The sequence below is a fragment of the Anarrhichthys ocellatus genome, unplaced genomic scaffold (genome assembly GCF_004355925.1).
Source record: "Anarrhichthys ocellatus isolate YVR2014 unplaced genomic scaffold, GSC_Weel_1.0 scaffold63, whole genome shotgun sequence".
Lineage (NCBI taxonomy): Eukaryota > Metazoa > Chordata > Actinopteri > Perciformes > Anarhichadidae > Anarrhichthys > Anarrhichthys ocellatus.
Window position 1 is genome coordinate 387,959 of NW_022280093.1, and position 22,522 is coordinate 410,480.

A 22,522-nucleotide genomic window follows, 5' to 3' on the forward strand; every position below is an offset into this window, starting at 1 on the left:
CCCTGGAGAGGCATATTTTATTTTCATTTGTCAATATACTTCAGGAAACAATATACAAAGCAATGATGTGGTCACCTTTACTGAATGTGTGGTGCGGTTCAGTTATAGACTCGATAGATAGTACGGTGGAGAAGAAACAACAAACAAAAAAACAGGCCTTTGCCGCTTAGGACCCTGCTCTTCAACAGTGGGGAACAAAACAAGTAAGGGTACGACGACACACCCCCGTGCACGACATGCTCATCCTCACCGGTCCAACGGGATGAAATGAAGTGTGGAGTGAGGCTGTGAGACTTAAGACTTCCAACAAGGCACTAGCGTATGAACCAAACCTCAACACACCCAAGAAAAATAACCAGCGCTTGCTTTAGTTCAACATCTTTATTACAATACATACATTTCACATTTCACCTTGTGACCTCTTGTTGCCCTGCTCCCCCCCCCCTCCCCCCTCTAAACCCAGAGCTCCACTCCTAAACTGCAAATGATGGGGATTTACCGCTCGCCACTACGACTCTTTATAAATAAAACTTTTATATTCTGCGTCCTCTTCTGGAAAAAAAAAAAGAAAAAGAATAACTCCACTGTATGTTAGCGACTGTACAAAAGGAATGAACCAGTGGTGGTGGGAGGGGGGGGGGGAAACCAAAAATTGTTGGAACACAAAACAAACACTACAAAGGGGGGTGTGAAGTGTTAATGCCTCAGGAGAAGGTGTGTGTGTGTGTGTGTGTGTGTGTGTGGGGTCCAAAGCAGCACGCCATCACATCTCACGTTTTTTTTGCTTTTAAATATTTTTTTTTTAGTTTTTTTTTTTTAGTTTTTTAGTTTTTTTTTTTTAAATCACTCTCCACCACACCACCAGGCACTGCTTTTTTGTTTTGTTTTTTCCTAGACTGGGACATGCAGGGCCACCAGAAGCTGCAAGTAGATCACTGAACCGTTGCGAGCAGTCATGATAGACCTGCAGAGGAGGAGGAGGAGGAGGGAGTGGGTGTTTACTGAGCCCGAGTACAGGTTACAGTTCACCCAGAGAGTCTAGACAAAGAGTAGATCAGCTTACTGATATTTCATGAGGACAAAAACTACGTCGTGAGCCGGCGCGTTCTGCTTTTTAATGCTCGGCTTGTGTGTGTGTGTATTAATTCATGGCTTTGGAACATCCTCCGCTGACGTGCAGGTCGCGCATGCTCAATGGTTCAATGATCCATGAATTAACAAAAAAGAAAAAGAAAGAAGAAGCTTTCAAGTCTGCAGACGAGTTAACGTGAAGGAGAGGCTAGCTAATGAATGTAGCCGCCTAGGCGTCGATTAGTTTGGATGTCAAAAGCTTTGATAGGCATGGCTTTCCATGGCTTCAATCTACAAAACGTATGTACAACATAGATAATAACATCTACAAGAAATCTACATTTTTTTAATCCACCGCCGTGGGGATGTTTACAAAACAGAGTCTTGTAAAGCCCCCCCACTCCCCCATCTTCGGGTTTCCCTCTTGGTTCACCGAGCCCAGCGCTCTGAAGCGGACCCGACTGCAGCAGCTCCTGCGCCTGTTAAGACTCCAGAGGGAACCGAACAACCGCTCTCCCTCCAGCTTCCACCTATGTGCAATGGGTCTTACCCGCCCCTCACCCTTTTTAAACTCCCCCACCCTCCCTCCAAACTCTCGCTTCAACTCGCAACCACAAGTTCTCAGACCATGAAGGAATTCTGATTCTTCAACTTTTCAAGTTCTTTGATTTGCTGTCTCAGAAACAATATCCTGCGGGAGAGACAAAGAAAACAGTTATTATAGATAATTTTTCTTTACTTAAGCCAACAGGTGCACCCCCCCGGGGACTAAAAACAGATTCTCACCTCTGCTCACGCAATGTCGCTTGTATTTCACAGACTCGGACCAAGGAGCGCAGGTTTTTGAGCTCGGTGCAGTTCTCAGACATACAGATGCTCCCCATGGTGTGAGCCTCTTCACGTAGTCTCGATGCCTTGATAAAGCGCGCACACACACACACCATTTGTGTTAAAAGGGTGTTGCTGTGAATAACCACAATCAGCCCCCCCCCCCCCCCCCCCCCCAAAAAAAAAAAAAAGAAATGAGGGGAACGCGTCGGTGGTACAAACCTGCTTCTCGGCGTGTTCGGCGGGCCAGCCCTGCACGTGTTTGATGAGATTCTCATCGAAGTGGGCGGCGAGGGTGGGGGTGAAGGAGCAGGAGGGCCGTGCTGCTGAGGCGGAGGGGGGAGCGGAGGCGGAGTGGGGGGCGTTGCTGCTGCTGGAGGAGGAGGAGATGTGGTTGGGACCCGTGGAGGGACTCCTGTGACTGCTGCAATCGACACAGGTGGAGTAAGCGTGTGAGATGTTATGTTGAGGAAGAAACGGAGCAGAAATCTAAAAAACCAAACATCCCTTCTTCCAATGCTGTGATCACCTAATACAGGTCTCTTAACAGCCACCTGCAGGGAAATTACTATTTGATCAAGGCTCTCAGTACAGCCGCTCAGTGTTAGTAAGGAAACAGGAAACTTGTACAACCTTCTTATCCAAATGTGGCAGAGAGACTGACTCAAACTAAGTCAGAAGAACAAATATTCTTCTCATTGAATATTTGTGTCAACAGCTGTGTGTGTGTCTGCCTCTACCAAAGCTAGGAAACAGAGAAACACATTATTTTGTCATTGTTCCTACGATGGACAGCAGGTGGTGCCATAGCACCACACATTGAGGACAATCTACAGCCAGGAGCTCCCTTCTCATGCATCGGTACCTACCCGTGGCGCTGGACGGTGCGCGGGGAGGCCGTGGTGGCATCCTGACTGTGCTGCTTGTCGCTGGAGAGGGACTGTTGGGACGTGGGCGGGGGATGGGGATGAGGATGGGGATGGGAGGCCTGCTTCCCTGCTTGCGTGCTCACCTAGACAGTAAGACACACACCACACATCAAGACGGGGCCCCTCTCCACGGGAATCAAGATACAAGCTTGTAGAAAGTAAGGATAGAAATATTCTGTCTGGATATTCATCAGAGCCTCTTTCGTTCACTCGGCTGGTCTTACTTTCGCCTGCGAGATGACGGGCTGCGTGCTGAGGAGGGGTTTGTGGGGACCAGCGTTGGTCTGTGGTGTGCTGATCCTCGGGGACACGTAAGACCTGGGCGACGAGGCGTCCGATGTTAACGACATGGGCGAATGGTTTGACTGCTGAGCTGCTGGACGGACACACAAACAAAGAGATGAGACAATCTGAAGGATCGCCTGCATCGTAAAGCATCTAACTCACAGGAAACAGAAGGTTCCCGAAGCAGTCACGACACAAGGCACTCACAGCGGTGGTACGGACCTTTACCTTGGTTGGACAGCTGAGCGGCTTGGGAGAGGATAGTAGTGATGTTGAAAGCCGACGGTCCAGCGGTGAGGATCTTGTGGAGCATCGACTGTAATGATGCTTGTGTGACAGCAGCGGTGAGAACTAGGAGACAGACAGACGCACAGTTAGCACACCTGCACGGAGGGTATAGAGTCCTGCTGCTTGAACGGTTACTCCACTGCAGGGCGGTGAATTTGACAGAAATGTCTTCCGTGTACACATGTTCAGCAGCGATGCCATTTAGCTTGAACAGGCTGGGGTGAAACAAGTTGAACCCGGTAGCTCACATGAATTTCGCTACATTATTTTGGTTTAATTTGTGGTTGTTTTTGTTTTCTGTCATATGCCATGAGTACTTCATCAACATCGACCATCGTTTTGTTGGTCATGTGTTCTTCTCGTGTTGCATTTCGTTGTGCATCCCTGAGTTACGTAATGACAATAAATGATCCTTGAATCCTTATGAACATCTTCATGTTTATGACAATTATGCAACATTCATTGTGCGCAACATGGGTTGGAAGTGAGCATGTTGTCAATTTTAGGTTTTGTTCACACTTCACCTCTGAGAGCCAATATGTCATCTTTGCTGATGTGCGTACAACCAGCACTGACCAAATCAACACAAACCATCTAGCCACACAGCGTTTTCATAGTGGAGCCAGAACTTCAGCTGCAGAGGTGAACTGATGCTCCTTGGGCTGGATAACAGAACTAAATCTCAGACAGTCTGGATGCACGAGGCCCCCCCCCCCCCTACAATGTCAGCCAAGTTTTCCACTCAGTGTTGGCACCACACCGACTGTTGGGCCAGTCATTCATCGTGTACTCCGACAGAAGTGCTTGTCGAACGGCCAAACGGCATCTGAAACCTCACGTCACCCCGACACTGGGATTATTGGAAGGGACTGTGTCTGACTAGTGGGATTCATTTGTAGCCCCTCCCTCAGTAGCTGCCTTCTAGGACAGACCATCTGAAGGTGTATGTTTTTATCTCCATATTTACAACTGTTGTGTGTCGCCGCACGCTGACTGTTTGGAACAAATCTGCACACTTTAGCCCTCTGATGTGGTTGTACAAATAAGTCAAATGTCAGGAGTACACCGACCATGAGACAGTCTCTGTTCAAGTCCTCGTGCAATGGGGAAGTCTAGTTAGATAGGACCCAATAATACTGGGCTCAAAACCCACAGGAAAGGACATTGGTGGTGTTGACACGTTAGTCTGTTTGCACAATTAAAGGCTGAAAATCAATGCGTGCATCCCCGTCTACTCCCTTGGAGGAAAGTTTATCATTTCACGTCAAAGCCTGCCAAGACACAGTGAAGTCAGACCAGCAGCTGAGACCAGTGCAGCGTGTAGTTACAGAAGCGTTGCCCTGCAACTAGTGCTCCTCGACACACGGCCACTGCAGCTAGCTCTACGCAGACACGCAGTGGAACGTGCGTGTGTGCGTCGCCCCACGTTTCCTCTTACCTTCGTTAATTTTCGCCATGTCCACGCTGGCGTTGTTGAGCTGCAGGGCGGTCTGAAGTGCTGGGAGAAGCTGGCGAAGCAGGGTGGGGTCCTGGAGGAGCGTGGGGGTGGGGGACTGCAGCACCGGGGACACGGGCACCGTGGAGGCCGACGAGCCGGGCGGCCCCGATGACGGGTTCAAGCTCCCCGAGCCGGAGGACGATGACTGGGAGGCGAGGGACGCTGCAGGCTTCTCCGCCTGGGCCGACTCTGCAGAGAGGAGTCACTCCATCAACAGAGAGTCTCACAAAGCAACTCGACCAACAGGCTCTAACAGACATCTGGCTCACCAACAAGCACTCTCAAAGGTTTATAGTCGGCAAACTATAATTAATTAAATTAATTGCAGTGAACAGATATAAAGCAGTAGTGTGTTCACGTGAACGGAAGTCACGGCGAGAGGAGGAACTTCAGAAGCCCCCGGCGTCATTTAAGTCACACGTTTGGTTTCCCTGTAACTTATAATGACAGGATGAGGGTGGTGGACAAAACGGTATGTACGTGTTGTTCAACGAGAAAGACATACAACAGCAATACATCGGGCATGTCCACACACTTGAAGCACCACCATCCTGGTCTGAGCGACGGGGGCCAAGGCACAACAACAACAACAACAACAACAACAACAACAACAACAACAACAACAACAACAAATCATCGCAGCATTTAAGAAACCGTTTGTGGCAGAATCAGACCGGGCTAAAGCTATTACCACATGTATTGAACAGGGTTCATACACATTTTGACCAATGGATTTCCATGACTTTTCCATGAATTTAAACCAAATTTCCATGACCAAACATTTAGTGAAATCTCGGTGTATACATGAAAAAGTGAGAAAATGTAGTACTTAAACTAAATGAGAATTCCAAAGCATACAGTATACCTTAAATGACACAAACAAATGAGAGACAATAGTTTGATTAAAAGAATAAACATTTATAAATATACTCTGGTTGACAGGCATTCATAACACTGACACATCAATAAGCACCTTAGTAGGTAGTAGCATCCAGCTAGTGCACATATTGCTTTCCCTTTTGCAGTGCAAATTTTTCATTGAACCCTGTTACTGTACGGCTTAATATTAACTTCCACTATTACTGCAAAATGTTAGAATTGTGGCCTATCTTCTATTTGCAATTAATATGCAGTTCAATTATTTAAATGAAAATGATAATCTACTCTGACTAAGGTAGTTTATCAAGAGTAAAATAATAGCTGTGATCTATACACACCTCTGCATTAGCAACCCGCTGAAATGAAGGTACAGGCACCTTAACCCTCTCTCATTACTTCAGGGTTCTTGACAGCATCGTGGGACTGTTAGTACACTGGCTGTGGTCATCACAGTGAACAGTGTGATGAGAGGGCATGTGAGCCCTTGTTGCTGTAGTTCATCTCTTTGGAGCAGAGGCTACATTTAGCATACCCTGCCTTATCAATGTATTTAAAATACTGTTTAGACCACCACCTTTATCCAGGCCCCGCTCCACTCACATCTCAGCCCTGCGTCAAGCTGCGCTACAGACAGCCTCCTCTTCTTGAAGCTCGTTGACCTCATCAGTATCTGGGCCTCATATTTCGTGGTCATGAAAGTTATTCCGACCACGAAATCATCCTCATTCTACTTTGAGTTAAGAAAAACAACCTGCAACCAGATGCGCCGGTGTTCCGGTTTAACGTTAATGAGTGACTGCGTGAACTGAACCGGAACACGGGGGGGCTGCATGTTTCATCACGTTACGTTTTTCCTTCTAAATCGCGATAATGATGGACGTTAACAGTCGAGAAAGTTCCGCATGCAGTGAACATTAACTTAACCCAGCAAGTCTGAACGGTAACGGAACATAACGGAACTTAAACTTTAACGGAGGGAAATGAAGACGCTGTACACATGTGAACGCTGATTGGCCAAGACTCGACACGTCAAAGATGTTCTATAGCGAAGATCACGACATCACCTTTTCTCCTCGTCTCACTCCAATCTGAGAAACGCTGGCTGGCAACTCAGCGTAAATGAACAACACGAAAATATGAATATAACAAATTTCCATTACTTTTCCAAAACCTTTGGGATTTTATTTTTTTCAAGCACTTTTCCAGGCCTGGAAATAACCATTTTAAAATTCCATGACTTTTCCAGGTTTTCCATGACCGTACAAACACTGATTGAAAATGAAAGGACTGACTCACTTATCATGGAGGAGTGGAGATTTAAAGTCCAGTACTGCAGACACACCCCCTCTGTGAGAGTCACACAGACGCACACCTGGCGCTACCCTTTCCCCAGATAATGTAGATATTCTCATCTTTTTGAAAAAAAAACATCTTAAATATTGTGGTTTTCATGCAAGACTATAGCCCAAAGTTCTTTGCTTTAAGTGTTCTTGAAATTCTTTAATTAATAAATGGAAAGCAGATGCAAAAAATTATCCGATCCGTGACTCAAAACACGCGGTACGATCCGAACAATGCGGGTTGTGATCCGTTGCACTCCTAACTTCTTTACATCCTGCAATTAGGAGTCTACGAGTCACGCAAAATAGAAAACATGGTGGCGGCCTGCTGACAGCGAGAAGCGCACCTTTGCTTGTTGGGTGAACAATGTGAAAGTCATTAAAAAAGATAAAACTGTGTGCAAACACTTAACAAGGACAACGGATCAGGAATCCAGCACACCAAACGAGTGTCCAGTTTACTTTTCCAGCGGCATGCTTCATATGTGGTCAAACTTTGGCCTGCATGGTTCTGACTTCACAGCAGCCATGACCGAGGCCTTGAGGCTGCAATCAGACAGACTAGGACCTGCGTGAAATAACACACCCTTCTCATTTATTGGAATACTATATCCATTTATCGGCACGTCGTGGCTTTGGCATGAAATATAGGCGAGTGCCAGAAACATTCCCTCAGACACGACAGGCGGATAAGATGATGTGTGCGGGCATGTGAGGTGAAGTACTAACGAAGCAGGTGCCAAAACATACCGCAGAGTGGAGGTTTCAAAGATGGTCGCTCAGCGTCGGTCATGTGAGGAGGAGTCAGATCGCATTCCTTCAACAGTACTAATTGAATTACTCTTTTGTGTGGTCGTATGTCGTCTTTCTGTGTATCAAACGTTCCAGAGTGCTTATTCATGAACACAATAGTGTTCAATTCTACAGAAGAGGAAGTGGCGTTGGGAGTGGTGAACAGGCATCCAGACACAGGTTATTCAATCTAATCACAGCTCAAGTAGCTGAACAGGAGTGCCGCTGTGTAGTAAAAATACTCGGATACATTCTGCCTGTAATTGCCTCGTAGCAGCCTTGGAGGATCCTCGTCAGACGGCAACAGGAGACAGCGGTACCCGAGGGAATCTGGGTATGTATGCTGCAACAATGTGAACAACGTGAGCCGAGACCAGACAACTAGCACATCGGCTACTGTTGACAGCCAGTAAAAGCACACAGCGAGCTCTGGACCACGTGCAGACTACGATTAGAATGGCGTCACCAGGCTTCCCATGCAATCCTGCATAAAAACTGAACTGTACCGAAACAGAAACTGTTGTCGTGCTAATTGGTGATGCAGTTTGCATGAGAAAAGGCAAAGACACTTCGCCTGGGAACCAGATGGTCCTGGGAGCTCATGTTTTATTTGCTCTGGCAGATGAATTCAATCCGCCTCCGCTTTGGACTGACTTCCAGCAACGAGAGACCCGACGGGCAGATAAAACCGCTAACAGACACACCGATATGCTGTACCATCACAGCTCATCTCTGCACGCTATACACTGCTGAGATTTTACATCATTCGTTTTGTTGCTCTCATTGGTTGTATGTCTAACCAATTGTGTTCAGAGGCATTTTGGTCCATCTCCAGCCACGAAAAAATGATGCTAATAGTTATCTTAACGAGAACAACTAGATATTTTACCGGCAGAAGATCCATTAGAATCTTTCCCCAATTTAGACTAAATCATTTTTTAGTCACACAACACTAACTGGCCAAGAAGGTAATGGTTTTTGGGGCACCCTGGTTCAATCAAAGGGTATCAACAGATTAGTTCGAGGGCACAGCAGCACGTTGCCTCAAAGCCACATCAGCGTGCGTCGTTCAGCCATTTGTAGTCTGTCTTTTGGTAAGCAGTTCGTTAGCGTTCATCAGCCGTAGATCAGCTCAACAACGGTCATCATCGACTAACCAGTAACGGCAATGTGAGGCATTGCTCGGCTTTCAGGCACGATGATGGAGACCAAGATGGAAACACTAAATATAAAGACATGCCATTCATTAAAACCAGTCGTAGCAGACTGTGTGGTGTTGAACACTTACTTGCTCCGGTGAAGCCGGGGGCTGCCGATGCTTGCATGGCCTCCCTTCTGTAGTCTCTGTCTTTGGGGAAACTGTTGACAACCGCAGTCTTTGTTGCCTCTTTTTGCCTCTGCTCTCTGAGAGACACAAGATACGAGCGTGCATGCAAACAGATATCAGCCGTGTATCCAACCTTTACGTGACACTCATTCACAATAAAATAATAATAAAATGTGTGTCCAATCAAGAGGTTTGAGCTTACCTCTCCAACCACTCTTTGGGCTTCTCCCACTGGGACACCTCTGTCCTGCAGTTGTAGTAGTATTTCTTTCCAGACGAGCTGATGTGCTCTGACCAGTCGTCACCGGGTTCGTAAGGCTGAGAAGAGGAGCAGATCTTTAGGAACATGAGGCCAGACGGACGACAACAACAATTGTGTGCGAGTGTGCTGAGGGGAGGTGATGCAAGAGCTTGTAATAAAATGTGAAATGTACAAGAGCGATCCACAGACTCGTCGTCAGCGCCGGGGCTGATCTCAGAGATGCAACGTGAAACAGTTAAATACAGTCATTATATTTGGGCATTTTGTGCTCATTTCCTTGCATTCGGTTTCCATTTTAAACTGTAATGCAGTACTTCATTGTGTTGTTGAATATTGTAATGCACAGCATAGCAACGTTGCTTTATTTATCATTGTTTAAATCACATTTATTAACTGAATGGGTTTAAGGGCTGTGCAAAAATATCGATATAGCTTACTAACGCGATCATTTTTTAACCGTTAATACACATGTTTCAAACTGATTTAAAATGTCCTTTAAACTGCATTGAATCCCTGTAATACCTCCTCCTCCGCTTGTGTAACGCTAGATGTCGCTGCCTATTTCCTGTCACATGACCCGGCCAAAATCACAACATGGCGTCTCACAAGAAAGCGGCGGTATACTGTAGAGCGGCGCTATGTGATCCCGACTCGCCACACATGATGGATTGTGTAAATCCCTGGATTTACGGAGAGGTCGATGAAACCTGTCAAAACATGCCCCCCCCCCCCCCGCAGAGAGAGCAGCCCTTATGTGCGATGTTAAGACGACTAGACCGCCGAGTCACATGTTACGGTTTACGCCACGAGAGCCGTACAGGCAGCAACACCGCAGAGGTACGGAAGACTGAACGCGGAGGAATGGGACATAAAACGGGAAAGACCACCCAGCCATAGTGACAGAAAACTTTACTCAATGCACTTTATTTAATAGGTTTATGATATCTACATGTAAGTTAAGAGTGGTCAGTGATGCAATAGGAAACAAATACAGTACGTCTTTTATTTTCAGATGACGTTGTGGCAAGAGCGTTTTAGTTCAGTGTGTTGAGTGACTTTGTGCAAAGCAAATACCCTTTTAAAGTTTTGATGCAATTTGTCCGCCGAGTCATCAATATGTGATTTACGTATTAGACTATCCAGGTGGTATAATAAAGCAAGTTGTATTTTCAGCTCTATTTATACCTTAAAAAAAAAAAAAAAAAAAAAGTATTATGTATTGTATCGCAATATATTTTGCGATATATCGTATCGTGAAACCGTGTTTCGCAGCACGTATTGTATCGTGAGGTGCTTGCTAATACACGGCCCTAACAAATGGGACTACTGTCTCTTCCAGATATAACGGAGCAAGTGAGGGTGAGAGGAGAACAAAAATGATTTTATTGTGACTTTTGGCACAAGAATGTAAAGAACGAACATTAAAAGGACGGGAAACAAAATCAGCAAAAATCTTCCAAAACATTTTGGTTATTCGAGGAAATGAAGAGCTTATTGTTTTTCTGCCGTTAAATGTTTGTATTAATCCCCGAGTCCAGTTTTCATTTGACAATATAAAACATTATACATTTTCAAGATCTCATCATTGTTATCGTGGTAGTGCTTTAATATTTCCCGCCTTTACAGGAAGAGTACACAACAAAACCTGTTATCAAAGCCGTGAAACTACAGAACAGCAGTCACTGGAATTCTCTTTAGTCCATCATCACCATCATCATCATCATCATCATCTAGCCCCGTGCTGAGGTAGAGGCAACACTTACTGTGTCTGAGGTCTTGCTGGGGTTAGGATGTGAGTTGGAGCTATGAAGGGAACTGTGGTTGTGAGAGTTTTCTTGTGGAGAATAACTGGTCCCTGCAACAAAAACACAAGAAGAGGGAAAGACCCCGTCAGTAACACACAACAACAATAGCCTGGTTGAGGACAACAACAACAACAACAACACACACCAGCCTGAGGCCGGCTGTGCTCAGAAACAAACATCCAATGCCCAATAACTCAATAACTTTTAGTCGTATGCTCAGTAACACAACGATTACCAAAACAATTTCACAGAAACATTTTACTTTAAAACCGTCACAGTTCAGGGGTCACAATCGAGTGCACGCAGAATACACCGTTTGTAAATTGATGCAAATAATATGGAGCTAAAGTTCACAAGAGCGAGAACCGCCTGAGCATTTTTAGCTGTACCCTGTTAGCAACACCACACTATGACGAGCGCTAACGACACACAGAAGCAGGTTCCTGGTCAGCTACAACAGACAAAGATGGTGCAGTGAACGCCTGATGAGTAGTTGAGCTACAACATCATCCGTCTGCACCGCTCTCATGCAAATGTTGCACAACAATAAACAAGCGTCGGTCACAGCATTGGCACTTTTATGGATGGAAACCTCGACAGAGGAGGAGCAGGATCGTAAAGTCGTAGTATTACGTAGCCTGCCTGAGTACTCTGGTTAATTTGATGTGGTATTGGGATTTGGTGGTTTGTAAATGTGGGTAGTAGCAGCAGTCACATTGTGGGAGTCATATATTTCTGGCACCGTCACCAAAGCTCTAAATCTGTTATCTGCAGAGTCTCACAATGACACGGCCACCATTTTGGACTGAAAACAAAACATTTTTTTTCTATTTCTCCATATTTATGGAAATGTGCCACAATAATATAAATCTGGCAGCCTATTTGGAAAGGCAACAAAAGAGCATAGTGGTGCAGCATTTCTTTCTTATGGAAAACTCTGCAGTGTAGATGAACCAAGATCTATTTTCACAAGTCCATAAGTGTTCCTGCATTACTTTAAATGATTTAAACATCTGCGTCGGTACTACGCTGCCTTCCTGGCGTTTCCGATCTGAAAACACCGCCAATGACGAGGTTTCTTTACATGCAGCAGAAGGTTATGAAGGATGCAAGAACAGGACCGGCGTAAACCAAAAGAGCAAAATCTACACATTTTACCTGCAGCTGGGCAACGAAAAAAAACATACAGCTCACTGGTTATTATGGAAACACAAAAAGGAACATTTCTGTGTCAATACGAAAAACTGAAGCGGATGAAAAACGGGCATATTTTTCTCATTTTGAAGCTAGACAGGCCTGACCCAAAGTCAGTGCTGCGCTCTGGGTCCGTTTCAGACTGACCTTTGATCTCGTCGTCTGCTGGTTCAACAGGTGAGGTACACGATGTTATATCGTGTTCCTCTTTAAACACTAACCCCCAGGGTCACACATTAATGGGTGTTGTGTATTTGAACTTCAGAAATACGTTCAAAGAGAGGCTGTTCAAATCACGCCCACAACTGATCCACAATGACGTTCCTCTTTCCGTCGACTCCGTTGCACCAACACACAGGGTTCGTCCCAGTAAATTGGTTTAGGGAGGTGGTAAGTACTGCTCAAAATACCGGAGGTCCTTATTCAGGTTCTACCTCAAACTAGAACCCTTCTAAGTGTGTGCCGGTTTGTTGTTGTTATTGTGATTTGTTAAGCTTCTCACATGTGCCGCTCCGGCTCAAATTCCTGTGAGCTGGAATGAGGTAGAAACATGACACTTGGACTAATAACTGGAAATGATGCTTCTGAAGAGGTATTACCTCATGGTGGCGGCGTTAATAACCCACAAAAATGTGATTTTTCAAAAGGCAATGCCCCAAGCTTTAACAAAAGCTTAAGATCTTATGTCTGGTTTTTTGGATATTGACCAATGAATTTAAAAATGGCATCAAAAGGACGAGGCTCAGCACAAAACTTGACAAAAGTGAACAACCTTTGGGCCAATCGTCACAAAACGTGCAGGACATGTCTACTAGAGTATCCTAAACACTCTGAAAGTTTCATACCAATCAACTACTCGGTGGCCACAAACTGAAAAACAGTGCCAGCCCTCACGCAACAAGTCCGATTGAGTCGCCAGCTGAATGTGCTCTACAGAACCATCACTCTGACCTCATAGGTCCAAGCACTACATTTTGGAATTTTCTGAAAACAATATTTTTGACACCTCCTAAACCATATCTCTGTTTGCTACCAAACATTATGAAGATCATTATTGGAATAACAATGTTAAAAGTTATCATGAGCTTGTTTATATCTCATGCGGTTTTCAAGATATTGACCAATGAACTTCAGAGAGGGCGTGGCTAACCCCAAAAGTAGACAAAAGTCAAAAAGCCTTGGGCCAATCACCACAACACTTGCAGAACATGTCGACAAGGGTGCCTGAAATATTCCCTGAAAGTTTCAATTAAAACGACGACACTTCAAAGTCAAAACTTGCAGGATATGTTTCATGATAATATTAAACCACATCTGTAAAACTAATCTGAAACCACTCACTCCGGGCCACCACCAGTTTCATACAAGTCTATGAGGCGCCTGTGGTTTAGAGGTAGAGCACGGCAAGCAGAAGGTCAGCGGTACGATTCCCGGTCAGCACGCTGTGATCGACAACAAATAGTCCTAGTCACTGAAGACAGAATTAAAACCCACACAGCTGATTTCACTCATCTTTGTAATGCCCAAAACTCGCTTGCTGCCGCCTGATTTTGGCAGTTGAGCCGCTTCCTTCTGTTGGGCTGTAGAGAAATGGCTGTGATGTGATTAACTAGGTAATTCCTCGAGTGGAGAGTCGCCACTCTATTGCTCTTGTTGAGCTACAAAAACACTCGCTATCACACAGTGATGCTAAACAGCGATGCGTCTCATCACTCACAACCGATCTTTGGCGGAGTACACACACCAACATGCAGCGAGCAATCAACACAACAGCCTCATTTTAGCCGAAACAGAACTGGAACCAGCAACAGCGGATATTAATCTGCTGCCGGTGCAGTTCGTCATTTTGACCTGAATGTTTACTACGTTTCTCTCTGATCACATAAAAAAAAGCAAGAAGAATCAGTAAGAGACTCAACAAGTTCATGGACTCAAAGTGAAAGAGGCTTTTCACATCCACCCTATCAATGGAGGAACTAGATGACCGTTTAAATATCTGAAACTAGAAACACAGCAACACTAACGTTAGTGGAGGTGCTCTTTACTTAAGGTGAACTGGACACCACATGGATGACAGGACATCTTTAGTTACTCAGATATTCTGGCTTGAAGAACATAAGTAATTCAGGTATCAGGCAGACATGTATGAACTCTACCACTGTTCTCACGCTGTCAACCAGACAGGACTGGTTGTTAAAATTCCCAATCATCATTGCACAGGAGCTGCGCTGATCTCCTTTTTCCTTATTTAATGTTGCTCCTTCAAACAACTGGATTTCTCACCAAAACCTACACATTACAAGATTATATATGAACAAATCATTATGGCTGTAGAATTTGCCTTCGTCCAAAACTGATTTTTAACTGAGTAAACCTTGAACGCACCATAGTGAAAGTCATTGCAACCGCCGATAGCGTTAGCCATTAGCTCTGTTACAAGCAGGACTGTCGGTAGACGAGCTGGTTAGAGTAAAAGTGACTGGCAAAACAAAAAATTGCATTCGGGCCGGTTCCCATCGACAGTAGTGGTGTAACAGACCACCGTTGATCCGCGATCAGTACGGATCCTCCTTCACGGTTCGGCACGCACAAGCACCGCAGATTAAAAACACAGTTTAACGTTAACCATCACAGTGGGAAGTTAAGACGATTGTTATCCGCCAATATTCAGTAAAGTATGCGATCAGGACCTCATTTATGCTTTTCTAGACGCCGATCTGATAATGTTACATTGTAAACAACCAATCAGTGTTTAGATTGACATGAGGACAAAGGTTCTGTTTGTTTACATTATGATGCGTTCAGGCTCTGTTCAGTGAAAATGAGTGTTGGGTGAAGGTAAATTCTAACATTATGAGTCCACATGTGATCTCATAAAATGTAGCGTTGGTGAGAAACTGGTGAATAAATACAGATGTTTGAAGATGTTTTCACAACAACATAACTAGATATTAGAGATGAACTATAACCCGTTTACAACGAGCTCTACGCACCTTATAATACGTCACTAAAACTACTAATAGAATATTTGTTTTAATCAATGAAAATACAATCTTTTATTTCCTAATCATTTGAATTGTGTGTTTTAATGAATAAAAAAAAACACACTATAAATGACTAGGGATTCCCCCCCCCGATACTGGATAAGACAGTAAATACCCGGAGTATCGATAAAGTCCGGAGTTAGCGGTTCTGCTATCGGTACTTTAGAAGTTACTGAGTGAGATCTCAGAGGAACAAAACTCCTCTCTGTCTCCGGATTAGTACAGCGCGAGACACACATCATTGCAGAGAGAATAAAATGATGGAAAGGTCGGCTACAGTTTACACCAGTAAATGCTAATAACTGTTGCAATAAAACCCTCACAAGTAAGGGAGGAAACACCAGCAGTTTATCACAACATCTGGCCAACAAGCAGAACATCAATCTGTAGAAATGATCAGTTTGCTTCTGTTTGTGGAGCAGCCGTCCGTCCTCGCCCACTGCAGCTAACATTAGTGATGCGGAGTTTGATCATAACAGGATAATAAATGAAAGCTATTCGCTCAGCTAATAGTTTAGCTCGCGACTGTATTTTAGAGATTTGGGAACTTTTTGTAGATTGCTGGGCTGAGGCTGCAGCCATGAGTTGTTTGATACATAGTTATTAATAAAGGCAGCAGCTGTGTTGTTATATGTTAATGTTGTTTGTAAGTAAGATAATAGTATTGATACTCATCCCTATAAATGACTAACAAAATAAAACATTTAGATTTTTTTATGTTTACACAGACTTCAGAGCAGTTGAAATTATTTTTGGGACGGTGAAAAAAAACAAAAAAAACAAACATGGTTCATCAATGATCAGCAATTAGTATCAGAAAAGATATGGTCACAGATCTCTAGAGCAGGGATTCCCAAAGTGTGGTGTGGTGAGCTGCCTCCAGGGGGTGCGCGAGAGGAAAAATGTAATGTGGTCTAATGGTGTAATAATTGATATTAAATATAATTTTAAAAAATGTAAGTGGGATTTTTCACAAAAACATGAAATATAAAAATTCCCTTTGTAACATTTAAATTTTAAAACTCACAATGTAATAAATAAATGCACTTCTGCTCCTGCCGCCAGACTGTCTTTTACGTACACACTAGCTAGCCTAGCTTGTGCAGCTATAACGTCAGCTAACAGCTAACTTCATTTATTCAGCAACATTCATGCAAATATGCTAAACTGGCTGAAATCGGGGAAACTGTCAGGTGGGACATCTGAAGCTATCAGTCATAAAAGAGGAGAGGGACAGAGAGAGAGAGAGAGGCGAGAGAAACTGAGAGGTGCATTGGGGAGAGACCGGGAGAAGAAATCGAACGGGAGTCAGAGAAAGATGAGACGGAGGAGACCGAAAAGGAGGAAGGGATTGCACAGACAAATCGGGAGCACATAGGCCCATCGCGGAGTCAAGGTGAAAAAAGAGGAAACGAAAGTGAGCATCAGACTGGGAAAAAAAAGAGGAAATATGATGAAAATGATCTGTGTCTGGGCTTCACTTGGATTGGCAATGCAGATTGCCCAAAACCACAGTGCGTGGTGTGCAGTGAGGTTCTGGCTAACAGCTGTCTGAAGCCCTCTTATTTAAGTCGCCACCTGAACACCAAGCATGCCAGTGCAAGTCAAAAGCCCCTTACATTTTTTATATCGAAATTGGAGGAGTTACAAAACAGCCAAAAATAACTGCAGTCTCATTCATGTGTTAGGTCTACAAAACACGCAGTGCGGGCTTCATATCTGGTCAGTTACAGAATAGCAAGAAAGGGGCTACCTCACACAATCGCCGAAGACGTGTGCTCGCCAGCTGCCAAAGAGATGGTGGAATGTATGATTGGAGAGAGTAACTTTATTGTAATTCGATTCAGATTAATGTAACCGCTATGTATGGTTAATTGTAAATTAAATGTGATGCAATCTGCCTCTGAGCCTGTGCGTGTGTCCTTGCCATCCTTATTGCTCTTTAAAAGTGACGTCTTGTGTAACTGAAATGTATTAAACTTTGTTGCAGTGTTTCAGGGCGTTTTCACACCCGGTTCGTTTGCTTTGTTCCGATTCAGGGATTAATATGATACAATGTTGCAGTTGCCCCTTTGTTTGGTTTGCGTTCACACTGCAACATTTAACAGCGGACTAAAACTTGTAAACAAACACCACGTGCGAGCAAACTGTTCTCTCATTGGTCCGATTGTTATGCGACTATAAATAGGCTCTGTTGATTTTCTTATTTTTTTTTTTTAAGGGGTGGGGGATTGGGGGTGCGTGAACCCGGTTGGGATGTAGAAGGGGGTGCGTGGCCTAAAAAGTTTGGGAGCCGCTGCTCTAGAGATTATATTTGCTCCCTTTCTTCCTTTTGTGCTGATCTGATCCGTTGCACCTCTACGATCGGCGCACCTCTACGGCCCTCTCTGGCATCATACCACTATTTCAACATCACCATGGCTGCAGCAGAATCATGAAGAAAACATGATCCACCCCCATCAGTAGAAAACACAGACGGTATTTTGCATGTGCAAATGACAAGAGATGGTTCGTAAAAGAATCAACATTCCCCAGTTAATCCTTTAAGCCAACAACCTATAGAGAACCCTCACCTGTAGCTGACATTACAACACCACTTAATGAGCTTCCATGGTTTGACTCTCCTAACGGCTTATCCCTGATACACCCCCCCCCCACACACGACTCAGTATGCACAGAGTTGACAACAGGAAAAGGAGCTCTAAAGGGCAGCGCATGTTGGCAACGCATGACGTGCGTCAAAAGGACCCACATCCATTGTTACACACACACACACACACACACACACACACACACACACACACACACACACACACACACACACACACACACACCTTTCTCATTTGCTCTACTGAATAGCACACGACAGCTAGCTTACTGCTACCGTCTGTATGGCAGTGCTGGCGTATGACTGATGCGGTTGTAGAGAGAGGGATTTCCCTCTCACTGCCCAGCGTAGTAGTTTCCCCCGCTGCCCATCGTACCGACTGCACAAAGGCGTTTACGCTCAACGAGCTGTTCAGTCGCGTTATTCTCCGAAACGCCAGACGGCGTACAAACAAAATGTGCTGCAGAGAAGCAGGAAGAAAACGAGTGTAACCAGCAAAAAACGGAATAAACCGACGTCCACTATGACGAGGAGGGATTGTCACTAACTGTAAACTAATTTATCATATTCATGGACTACTTTGTCGCTTTTATACAAGCCCTGGAGAGAAAGAAGTTAAGTGTTAAATGAATTACAACGAAACTATTTTTGATCATCATGTCAACAATTAGATTTGCTGCAAAAAAGATATACTCAAATGTAGATTTTCTGAAGATCTCCAGTTTCCAATGCAATAAAAAACAAATTGGCCTTTTTTGAGAAATCCTCAGGCGTATTAATGGTGCTTTTATCGGTGTGTATTTGTGACAGTCAAGTCTGAAACGCTCCGGCCGTTGACAGCGGCGAGACTCGACCGTAAAAGTTCAGTTGTGGGCCGGAAACCCGAAAACAACAAACTAGAAGATGCTAAAACGCTCCGCAGTGGTTGATAATTGTTTGTTCTCCACTACAAGTGACATAACAGACGGCCATTTGACCTGTTGTGCGTATAAAAGTATTGATCTAATACCCAGGTCCTTTCAAAAGCTTTGAAAACTACCAGTATAAATAATATGCGGATGCTGGTCTGGATCAGGGACTCGTCTGTACACATCTGTGACGAAACTCAACTTTGAAATCCGATATTAAATCTTGGTAGAGGATACATTTTTTTCTTTCATGCAATATATAAAACCTGAAAAGGGCAGTCGTCCAATGTAGTCCGTGTGCGTTTTGCCAATTTGCTAGTTTGATCACGATACATTAAAACCCAAATTTAATTTGATCAATAATACTCTGTCATGACAACCTGACCTGCAGTGGGATGACATGTCAGGCAGGTATTAGAAACCTAGTTTGATGCCGTCTAAGCCCCCAAAAAACTGTTTGATATAATAATAATAGAAGACGACTGAAATAATGAAAGCTCGTTCTTTGCTATTGTTTTTTAACAGTATATGATAGTAGACAGTAATCTCAAACAGTGTGTCACGTAAAATCTGTACAACCATCCCTGAATGTTTGTTTGTGTTCCTCAGGCTCATATTTTCAACTCTTGATCTACAGTTCAACATTAGCCCGACGCTTGTTTCACCAACGTATCACAGCTGCACACAACGTTGTGTGGAAACTCAACTGTAGCAGCTCAACCCACTGCTCTCATGTTAAACTAAGATTGAGCCCCGCACCACAACAATGCTTCGCTTCGCGCACACACTAAAATTACACCGCACGCATGGCTCACAGTTTGTCCGCCATTTAGTCAAATAGTGAGAAATGTTGGAAGGTTGTGTATCCTTATGTTTATGTTATCTTGGAAAAAAAAAAAAAAAACACAACAAACTAACGATGCAATACGATTTAAAACTGTCCCCATTATAGAAGTCTCCACTTTGCATCACTCAAACCTTAAAATAAGTACTTCTGACACCGTCAGTGAAACTGTATATGAACCGTAAACAAGACGAAGAAACACCCATTACAGGATGTTTCCTTCAAAAGCCTGGATGTTTGCCCAGTGTGTGGCGTTAATATTCACCTTGATGCAGTAGATTCAAACGCATACAAAACATCTAGTTTTGCAGTGGTTTCAGTTACAGAAATCACAAAACAACAGCAGATAAGTCGACTGTTTAAGATAAAGTGCTTCTTGATCAAAATTGAAATTCGTTCGATTGCTCCATAAGTTCATCTACATTACGCTCGATTGATCCCAAACTACAACAGCTGGAATACCGACTACTTCAAAACATAAATAACCACCAAGCAGGCTGTGCCGATGTCTGAAGTTAAAAACAACAACAAATAAATCTCACAGCTGCAGAATTTCAGTGTTGCGCGACATTTAAATATAGCCGTTATAAGTGAGCTATTAGTTTGCCATCCGAACCCAGTTTGGGTCCCAACGAGCACCGTGTCTCACCTCCGTCCCGGTCTCTGGCCCGGTGTGTGTGGACAGCCTTTGCTCTGCTGTGCCCTGTGCTGTCGATGTGCTTGTTTTCAGGGCTGTCAGACCTCCTGAGCATCTTGCAGGGAGGAGTGACATCGGACGAGTCTCGCATCTTCTCATGCCGGTGGTCCCCTCCTGGATGGCTCTTGGACGAGTATTTGAGCGCCTGTAGACACAAATCAAACACCTCACTGCAATCTAGCGTTTTGTGGCGTACAACCGATTTCATCGCCATCACGAGGTCTCTCAAGCCGGTGTCACATTCTCATTTAACGCCATATTTGGCTGTTCAGAGTAATACTAACTCAGAGTACTTGTGCATCAAAGTTTTAATGTGTATGTTATTAATTTGAACAGCTGATTATTTATGATTAGAAAGCAGCAGATTCATCTGTCAATCTTTTCTCGTGCTACACAAATAAATAGTGATTCTATTGTGGCTGTAGTAGTTTCTCACTTGGTAGAAACGTACTTGTGTATACTGACACATTAATTACTGATAATTAAGCAAACAGAACATTTTGTCAGACATCCAAGTGTTCGCCTTTTGTCACTGCGTACAACCCATATTTTGAGTTTAATCGTGTGTACGTGGTTTTGCGGGATACATTTAGAGCACTTTGATGTTTGCAGAGCTTAGCTAGCTGTATCCTTAAAATGACAGATTGCGGTCAGGCCCTAATCGGACTGGCTAGCGAGCGAGCTAATAGTAACAAGCTATCATTAGCTTGAGCTGCAACAAAACTCGCTCGTACCTTTTCTAAAAACAGCCGAATTCGACGAATACATTGAGGCCGTGTTGTCTTTACCCGACAATGTCCACGTTAGGGAGTCTTTGCAGCTTTAAAATTGCAATTTCTAACAAAACCATTTACTTTTCACGTTATTTTCCGCACTGACGTGGGGCCTGTTGTGCTCTCCAGAAGCCTGAGCTAGAGTGTCCATCTTAATCTTATTTGCTGCTAGCAGGCTAGCTGGGCTACAGTTGGCTAACAAGTACCTGATAGGGCTGAGAATCTCTTCGGTCGCACCTGCAAATGTAAAGAAAAACAGTCGTGAACGTGAAGCTTCAAATGTCAACGTGTTGAGAAATTGTTGAAAGCGCTGCAACAGTTTCAAGCCCACTTATTTTGGTTTCAGTAAAAAAATGGCGGATTGTCAAAGCGTAGGAAAATCTGAATAAGTAACGTCAAAAAAGATGTTTACCCATCGCCGAGTCTCGGTTGTTTCCTTGCATACATTACCATCAATGCCGTGTTGGTGTGTTTGGAGTGGGATGTGAAAGATTGATGACGGTACTATGTTTTTCTGGTTGATTCAGCGACCTACAATCGTCAATTATTTCAACTTAGCTTGTGGGTATTTTTCACTGCTATCGGCAGCACAGGTCGAAAGAGCGCCCTCACTCAGTCCATCTCCCACTCAGACACACAGCCTCTATCGGCTCACAAAACGTAGCAGTGGAGCTGCGCGTTGGGTTGCCAGATATTAAACACTCGCCAGTATGGGAAAGCCTTTATAAGTCTATTGTACCCATGAAAAGTGTCACGTAATCATATTATCATGTCACCAACATGAAGTGTGGTTGCATGTTGGTTTAGATATGGGTCCGTATTTTGATTTACAGTCAGCTACAACTATTACTTTTAATACAATCTTAGGACTGCTGCTAAAAACACAATAAAAACATTGGAAGAATGGAGTATCAAAACCCTCTAGTGTGAGTATTAGATGTCATGATTATGATTTTCCCATAATAATTGAAAAGAAATCGAGTATTTAGTAAATATCCACCAAATAGATGGACAATTGTGGGTATTGTACAGACCTGGCAACCTGACTGCAACCCCCATTCTCCACCTCACCCTTCCGATGGCAACATCCGGGACACACTGGCTGGAGCGGAGCAGTCTCAAAAACTTGTAAAACCTTTTATTTCTAACG

The 22,522-nt window shown here is 44.0% G+C and overlaps 1 protein-coding gene across 4 annotated transcripts; it reads right to left on the reverse strand.

Annotated features, from left to right (window-relative positions):
- waca (WW domain containing adaptor with coiled-coil a) lies at positions 1-22,047 on the reverse strand. Of its 4 annotated transcripts, none has more exons than XM_031872383.1 (13): positions 21,785-22,047; positions 21,579-21,609; positions 20,552-20,744; positions 11,263-11,354; positions 9,440-9,555; positions 9,199-9,314; positions 4,840-5,088; positions 3,342-3,464; positions 3,053-3,204; positions 2,769-2,911; positions 2,122-2,323; positions 1,858-1,985; positions 1-1,762 (listed from the first exon to the last, which is right to left on the reverse strand). In XM_031872383.1, exons 1-13 carry the CDS (start codon positions 21,823-21,825, stop codon positions 1,693-1,695), a joined length of 1,656 nt encoding a protein of 551 aa, XP_031728243.1. In that variant the 5' UTR covers positions 21,826-22,047; the 3' UTR covers positions 1-1,692. The 4 variants fall into 4 exon arrangements, with proteins under 4 accessions (XP_031728243.1, XP_031728241.1, XP_031728244.1 ...); XM_031872381.1 differs by having other exon boundaries at positions 3,336-3,464; XM_031872384.1 differs by having other exon boundaries at positions 3,053-3,201; positions 21,785-22,046.
- Between the last annotated feature and the right edge of the window lie 475 nt (positions 22,048-22,522).